Source organism: Lampetra fluviatilis, chromosome 23 (genome assembly GCF_964198595.1).
Source record: "Lampetra fluviatilis chromosome 23, kcLamFluv1.1, whole genome shotgun sequence".
NCBI classification, from domain to species: Eukaryota; Metazoa; Chordata; class Hyperoartia; order Petromyzontiformes; family Petromyzontidae; genus Lampetra; species Lampetra fluviatilis.
In genome coordinates, this window is record NC_136297.1 from 1769314 (window position 1) to 1778199 (window position 8886).

The window sequence follows — 8886 nt, forward strand, 5'->3', positions numbered from 1 at the left end:
CTTCAGGTGGAACCGTCACAGCAAAATTATTTAGTTGTTTTTTCATTAAATTTTTTACCTACGTGACTTTACCGAAAAAACCAAGAGTATTTACAGCTCCTCCGCAGCTTGGTGACAGCGACAGCCTTAGAATGTTTTTTTTGTCACTGTAACTCTGCAGCATCGTATTAAACTCGGCGTTAGCGTGCACTGCTTTCGCGATGAACACCTCGGAAGGTGTCACGAGGTAATGGCGAGTACTTTTTTTCCCCTCATTGGCTTTCTGGAATCTGACCCCGAGACAAGTGTCCCAGCTCCATTACAACAATCTGACCTCTCAGCAGTTTCTCGGTCAGAGTATGGTGGGGGGGGGGGAGTCTTCATCCGCAGAAACCAAAGCTCTCGTGCGCAGTCCGTCATGGTTCGGCCCTCAGTCTCCTGCTGTTTGCAACCTCCATGTCTCCTATCGGTCACCTTATGGAGCGCATTGGTGTTAAATAATACAAACTATAAAACTCAACTATTATTATATTACCAGGTAAGACCGACTGAGCTGTATAGCTCTTTCTCAGAAGCGAGCTGGCTATTACAAATGATAACTCACCGAAGTGGCTTATCACGTGCAAATGTTTTCGCAGCCAAATACTCTGAACGCATGTTTCTAAATGTGGATGGAAAAATCGGAAATCCCGGAGAAAAATCCACGTGATTACGGGGAGAGAGAGTCCAAATATACAGGCGGTTTGGGTCGGGATCGAACCTACGTCCTCCTGTTTTCCCGGCGAGGTAATTAACATATTGCCACCGTGATGCCCAATATCATAATTTATACTAGTGTAATAATATCTATAAATCTCTTTATTCATCCAGGCAAATATCGTTGTGTCTTAAGACTTTTCATGATGGTCCTCCATTGAGATGTTTGGCCTCTGGGAAGAAACGGTAGTACCCAGAAAGAACCCATGCAGACGAGAGGTGATAAAACACTCTTAAATCTGCACAGACGCATTCAAGTACTAGTTGCTAAACTGCCACATCGGCATTCCTCTAAGTTATTTATGTCATACTTGGCAACTTGCGCGGTAGAGTTTTGGAATGTGCGTTATATGTATAAATACTGGTGTCATCTTCCCAATAAATGCCAAGGAGGAGGGAATTGGAAGTGAGCATGTTGGTCTCGTGTGTAAAGATGCAAGAGATGACGATGGACGGAGGGTCGCAGCTGGTGAATATCTTTGCGCGTCTTGACGCCCAGCCATAGCCGCCAGGCCTTCGGGTTCACGACTCTGTCTGCTTATCCACCTGGAGCAAAACAACAAACGGCCTCTCCTCTGTGGTTCTTTTGTGATCGCGCTGTTTCGTTTAACTTCTTAGAGATTGTTTTCATTATTTTCAACTCGTAACGTGACGGTGCGCGCATTTGTGCTGCCCACGTGGTTCAGGCGGGCCCATCGGATCTGCGCCACTTCGACCCGGAGTTTGTGCGGGAACCGGTGCCCAACTCCGTGGGACGGTCGCCCGACCCAGCCATCGTCAGCAGCAGCGTCGTGGCCGCTGGGGACGCCTTCCTGGGCTTCTCATACGCCCCGTCGGCTGATGACACCTTCCTCTGACGAACGAACTAACGATGGCAGCTGCCTCCGTGTGACGAAGCTTCGATACTATTTAGCGAAGGGCGCTTTCCCCACCCAACGGTGATGTCTCGCTATAACAGGGCGAAGCTTCCAAAATACTCTCCTGTAACGGACAATGCGTTCCTTCAGTATGCAGCACCTCGCTAGCAGAGGACGCTTTGCTATAATGGGCTGCAGCCGCCCATGATAGACAGTGCCTCTTGATAGCAAGCGGTACTGCTGTAATTGACACCCAGCTGTAATGAACAATGATCCACGTTTGTCTCCTGCCATGACCCCTCGCCCACCTGCTGTCAGATCACACCTTGCTATACCATCACCCCACTTCTTTCGCGAGCGCATCGGCCAACATAGCCTCCCTTTGACACATCTGCCAATGCCTCTCTCTAGCTACCAGATGAGGGTGAATAATGAACAAAAACGTTCTATTTTGATTGATTCACATCGTGATTTCAAATGTAGTAGATGAACAACACCCAATCGACAGTGATGACATGGCATTATGAGCCTGCTTTTTAGTGTTTACTTCTAGTAGCTAAGATATATCAGTAATTGACTTATGTACACCTTAACAATCTTCTTGAACGTGATTCACTCCCAATCGCACGGTCATTTGTCTCGTGAAGCGTGAACGGGAGAGAGGTCTGCGCGGAAGAGTGAGCGTTCTGACGCTGGCCAGGATGGCTCGGTTATGATTGGAGCCATAGATCCCCACCCCATGTAACCCGAGGTGCGGGTAGTGGTGAATCAAATATTGCTGTCTCCGAGGGACAATGCGTTTAAACGTGTTCTAAAGAACAAAGCGAGAGGTCGAATAAGACCGTGTCATTTCCGTGACGAGTTTCAAGCCGGAAGAATGGTGACCGGCAATGCATTCGCACGGCCACGAGTGGTAAGCAGAGTTGGCCCTGGGTCTGGCCAACTTTGTTCAGCTCTGTTCGGCTGCATTCAGCTTGGCACCGTGTTACAGGCCACCGTCAGGTAGGAGACTTGCAGGCCATGACATCAACACCCCTGCCGATCACTAAACCAATGTTTTATTGCAACACTGGAGAAAGTTCTAATACATATTGATTTGTATTTACAAGCAAACCTCATCGATTTGCACTAATGCCTGGGGCCTTTGCAAATATTAGGAAGCTGACCTTTTTTTTTTCAAGTGGTTGAATGTTTGTTTTACACTTGAATGCACCCAGACATATGGACATGTTAGCACTGTGACTGATGAAGTCTTAACACACCACAAACAAAGTGCATTCTTTTACAAAATGTAATATTGTGTAATATGCAAATGCAAGGGGATAAATGGCTATATTTTATATTTAGCATTTTATATTTTCTTATATCTACACAGATACGTAACATTACTGTAAAGTGAAAAAATGCAAAGTCAGATTTCACAGTAGTTGGTATGTGAATCCATGAGGTTTGCCTGTAAATCATAATCTATGTGCCTTTTACGGTAAATGTATAACATCACACCCACTTTCCAACCACTACCTCTCCCAAGTGCACCCAACAATATTCCTGCGAACAAGAATGCGCTCCCCTTCCCAGATTAGACGTCATCACCATCATGTATTACTTTACGTGCGCTTCACAACCGTCTCACGTGTTGTGAAGCGCATGCGATTTAGGCCTCGGGGGATAGGGTAAGGGAGAGGAGGAGGAGGATTTTGATCAGAGTTTAGCCGCATGGTGGAATGTACCGAAACTGATCACGGCGCTCCATAGGAAAACTCTGCGTCTCGTCAAATCTGCTGGCTATTGTATGCTTCACAGAGCAGTCCAAGGTGAGATGATCAACCATCTCTCCAGCTGAGGGTACTGACCCATGAGTCGTTAGAACTGGACGACACAACCCATTGTAAACGGGGGCTGGTGTCGTCATGCAAAGGCAAAATGACGTGGCACCTTGTATTTGCTGTTCTTGGCATGGACTACTGGTGTCACGTCAACATGGACATCCGTTCACAATTGGCAAGAGTCGAGTGTGACCTACGGGCGTCACGGTGACGAGATGTTAACTACCTCGCCTGATTTTCAGGTCGTGGTTTCGATCCCGACGCTGACGTCTGCATATTTGGAGTTTGCATGTGTCTCCCCGTGGTCGCGTGGATTTTTAACCGGACCCTCCGGTTTTTCCCTCCACATTTAGAAACATGCTTTTATAGTATTTGGCTGCTGTAAATTTCCACGTGATAAGCCACTTCATTGAGATATCATTTGTGGCCTGGCCGCTTGTGAAAAAAAAACATGTTGCTCATTTGGCCTTACCTGGTGAAATACAAAATAGTTATTTTTTTAGTTAAAGTAGGGCTCAGGTGAGGGGTAGAATTAGGGCTAAGGCTAGAAGCTACCATTGTGCCGAATGGCCATCCCAAATTTGGATCTGACCGAATATTGAATGCTCGAAAATGTTTCAAGCCAAGTGCCTGTTATCTATGTTTGTCTGCACCTTGGCATCATCTGAATGTATCACTGCCCTTTTTCTCACGCTTATAATTCTTCTGATATTTAATTTCGCACCTCATGTGAACGCATATATTGGCTCTATGTCAGTATTCAATCATTGCGTGTCTATATTTGATGTTTCTCGCAATTTACACCTCTACCCATCTCTCTTCACCAATGTAACTCTCTTGTCTGTTATCTATTTTATCTGCATCTCTCACCGTGACTTCTCGCAAGTTTATGTATCTAATATATCACCGCATGTGCCTGCAGCTCTCTACTCTCATTACATCGCCTCGACTTTACTATTCGGTTTGAATCCTGATGCATTCGAACATCTAATTCAGGTATTTAGTATTCAACGGGATATAAAAAAGTGGCAATTGGTGCACGCCTAGGTGTAGCTTCAGAGATGGTGAAATCTATGGATAAGGGCTATAGTTATTATAGTCAGGACTAGTAGCTACTGTTGGAATTATAGTTAGTGAGGTTGGTCCATTCAATATAACTTTAGCACGATGATTAAGGTTAAGACTAGTATTGAAGCCAAGCTCGTGGTCAGAGATATATTTGACAGGTTAGGGTAATGATCAGAGTAAGGACTAGAGGTCAGGGTTGATGTTATAGTTTTCGCGCGGGCTAACGACCACAACTCATACATAATTTTCCACAGCATAATTTTTATTTGTATCTCAGGCATCGCGTTCGCTGGCTCCAAGTCAGGAATCCATAGCCTATCGTATCTACTGAATGATCGTTTTCATGATTTCATTTGGCTCTACCCAGCGGGTCTTTACTGAGTTGACTCAGTCTGATATGGGCACCTGCTGTGTGTCAGGATGATTAGGCCAGAAATATAATGGCAGATGGTGGACTACCCCATTCAAGATTCTGAAAAAGAACCCTAGGTTTTAGCCTTTCTTGCAATGAAACATGTGTTAGGATGTTGCAAACACCAAATATATACATTTTGCAAGGCATCAGGTTTGTATTAACCACACAAACTTGTGGTAAAACATGCAAATAAACATGCTCTGATAATTATGCATCGAAATGCAATCGGTTTCAAAGACTGCGTATATTATCAGAGAATGTTTGCATGTTTTTCCACAAGTGGATGTGGTTATTGCAGAATTGACGCCTGGCAAACAGGTATCTATTTGGTGTTTGAACATCCTAGCACCTCTTTTATTGCCAGAAAGGGTCATACCTAATCCTGTTTTTCATCATCTTGGACACTGGCAAAATGGTCCGATAGATACCCACTCAAGACTCGTGGCATGGACCCGTTGCAAGATTCAATGCAAGGGGCCAAATTTTGCTGAATCTCTTTGAATGTGTACATGATTTTGAAGTTGGGGATGTTTCATGTCTTACAATATTTCACGTGAATATCCTAACAAACAAAAAAACACTTTGCAAAGATTAAAAATGATGATAGGATGATGTAGGTTTTAGACTATGTGTATTTTGTTAATTATTTTGATTGGTTTATTCATACAGAAATGATATCACTTATTCCAGTCTCATTCATCAGCCCACTTTAACCTTTGCATGAGAATTCGATTTCCTGTTTGGCTTTTGTAAACGTGGGTATGGATATGGCATTCAGGTGTAAGAGTAGAAGCGGTACGTTGAAGCAAGGGGCATTATTAACGAGCTCTGGAGGTTATTTGGGAATTTTAGAAGGCCAACAATTATAACAAATGACCTTTATATAGTTACGGGTAAAAACAAGAATTATTTCATATTTGTTGCTGATAATTGTGGCAAAAAATATTGAGGCGCACACTGTGCCGGGAGCTGTCAATGACAAAAAATAAAAACATTTTAAAAAAGTAACCCGTGGTTGTGGCTTTTGTGGTGTTGGCCATATCGAGTGTGTTTCCTCATTGTCACGAGGTAGCAACTGGGAGTATGCATGCGTAGGGCTGGACCAGCTCGGGACACATTAGTCCAAGGGTTGGGCTGGTTTACTTTTCAAAACGAAGATATGATCGTGTGGCCAAAGCCATTGACACCACCACACTTTGCTTTCTACCCTCCGACAGAATCCCACAGAGGGTATTTTTTCAATGATGATTAAGTGGCTCTATCAAATGGTAATGGCTGCCAATGAGTTATGGGAGTGTTGCAGTGGCATTTATTTATCCTTTCGCGAGAATGAGGTAAAACGTTCAGGCCAGGGTCACCTTAGGCATATCAACATTAAAGTACACCATTGGATACAGCGAAGTCAAAAGCGGTTATTGTGTCTTTGGTTACACTCATTCTCGCCGTACACATTTTGAATGTCTACAAATTGTTCACGGCTAACGCAGAGATCAAGCAAAGGCAGCAACAGCAGCAGCATCCAGCCGCTTACACCAACTCGAGGCGTCACTCCTGGCGCTTCCACAAGTGGCGTTTCCTTCCCCATGCCGAGCTGCTGACAGGAGTAGCTGCCAATTGTAGACAGAAGATTTGTGGCCATCCTATTGTATACATGTGTCAGTTTTTGTACCAGTTGAAAGGGTAAAAACCTATTACTATATTTTGCCACTGGTAATAGAGGTCTCATAGTGCATCCTATTGGACTTCACCCACGAAGCATCCTCACAGTCAAACAACCACGCCCATGATCAACACAGCATGGAAAGGCCCGCATCCATCATTGGATTAAGGGCAGTACATTTCTTTTAATAATTAAGAAATGTACTGTGGTGGTTTTTTGTATATTGTATTATCATATACTGTATAGGGGTTAGCAACCGGCGGCTCAGTCCAAAGCCATTAAAAAAACCAATACAACTAAGTCTTAAACATAATTTAACGTAAAGATAATGTATTAAATACGACAGGGGAATGGATTACCATGTACAACAGTCAAAACTGTATTGTTAAAGAATGAACTAAAGGGTGGGGGGAAATAAATCGACGCAGTATAATCCATCACATATTTAGTTTAAGTCAGAATTTGTTTGTCATCTGCTGTATACCTGCGAGATTTGGGGCCGTCAATAAATGACGTTACGCGATTTTGGACGAGTTTTGACCCCCCCCCCCCCACGGTGTCACAAAAAGTCAGACCCCCCCCCCTCAAATATGACGTCACAAAGCTCTGCCCCCCCCCCCTAAAAAAAATAAAACATGCTTCAAATCGCTTTAAACTATTGTCATTGTAGTGCGTATTTAATGTGGCGCTGCACTCTGATGTTGTAGGAGAAAACATCAAAAAGTCTAATTAAGTAGAACGTGTTGTCTATATTTATTTAAAGTTGCGCATTTTGATGTAACGTCACATTTCAACCTCCCTCCCCCCTCGTCACACATCGTCACAAATGTCTGACCCCCCCCCCCCCCAGGTGCGTGACGTCAAACATGTTTTTTTATTTCACCAGGTAAGGCCAATTGAGCTGAATAGCTCTTTTTTGAGTAGCCACCAGGCCACAAACGATAGCTCAGCGAAGCAGCTGATCACGTGGAAACGTATCGCAGACAAGTCATCTCAACGCGTGTTTCTCAAAGTGGAGGGAAATCCGCAGGGCCCGGAGAAAAATCCACGCGACCACGGGGAGAGCATCCCAACTCCAAATATACAGGAGCAGGCGTCAGCGTCGGGGTCGAACCATGACCTCCTGCATACCGGGCAATGGAGTTAACATCTCTCTTTTTGAAAGGTTGGCGACCCCTAATATATGTTTATATATAAACGAGAGGGCAGCCCGTCCTCCGTACACCAACACCAACAACATCAATCGCCACTAAGTGGCGGCGACGTCACCGCGACGCTTGTGCCAGGCTAGGTGCACTTTAAGGCCACGTTAAGTGTCGAACGCCCCAAGGTCACGGGACAGACCCAGGTGCCATGGGTTGACTGGCTGAGATGACTGGCCGATGCACATTCTGTGTCCCCTACTGAGCCTCCACGACACCACTTGTGGACACTACCACGCCATTTAATTGCACCACTTGACACGATACCGCCACAACTGCACTAAACTCACTATCACGTGCTCACTTACCTCGCACATTCACTCATTCCTTCATTCACTCGTGAATCTCTCATTTACTCACATTTCTCTGATGAAGTCACTCGTACCACTCATTCATTTACTCAATCACGCCTCTCATTCATTCTCACCCATTCGATAATTTCTGCCTCGTTCACTTTCCTTCATTCATTCAGTCACGTATCCTTAATACCGGTAGGAACCTCCTGGTTACACCAGCCCACAGGGGATTATTGTGTCCGTCCGTCCGTCGTGCAGGGAGGGGCTTGGTGGGGAGGGAGGGGCTGGGTGGGGAGGGGAGGGTTGGGAGGGGCTGGGTGGGGAGGGTGGGGAGGGGCTGGGTGGGGAAGGTGGGGAGTTGCTGGGTGGGGAGGGTGGGGAAGGGCTGGGTGGGGAGGGTGGGGCTGGGAGGGGGGTGGGAGGGGTGGGGGCTGGGTGGGGAGGGGCTGGTCACCCCGTGGTGCCCTTATAAAACTCAACGTGTAACCTACTCACGTCGGCTTGTGCCCGCCCTCACAGTCGGGCATATTTGCGGAATACACCACGCCGCCGTTGACCCTGGCCATTGACCGAGCAACCCAACGTTCCTACCAGCTCCCTCCGCAGGAATGTGTTTTACTCACTAATTCTCTCACGTACACAGGTTTTGTCTTCTGACGAACAGCAAAACATTGGATTTTACACAGCACATTAGCGAGTTAAGGTCCAGATGTAGAATTATAACAGCGCATATAAGGAACACTGTGAGAGACAAAACGTTTTCGATGTCAATTTATCTCATTCCTTCCAAATTAAATCTTTTATTACTCATCTCATTCATCGCTCAA

General features: G+C 45.4%; 1 protein-coding gene across 6 annotated transcripts in view; it reads left to right on the forward strand.

Annotated features, from left to right (window-relative positions):
* Nucleotides 1–5900, forward strand: part of LOC144940607 (serine/threonine-protein kinase Sgk1-like) — a 42566-nt gene extending 36666 nt beyond the window's left edge. For all 6 annotated transcript variants that reach the window (XM_078866853.1, XM_078866851.1, XM_078866850.1 and 3 more), the window contains one exon: nt 1422–5900. In XM_078866853.1, the coding sequence (XP_078722979.1) occupies nt 1422–1592 (171 nt within the window). In that variant the 3' untranslated portion in view covers nt 1593–5900. The remainder of the gene's footprint in view (nt 1–1421) is intronic.
* The last annotated feature ends 2986 nt before the right edge of the window (nt 5901–8886 follow it).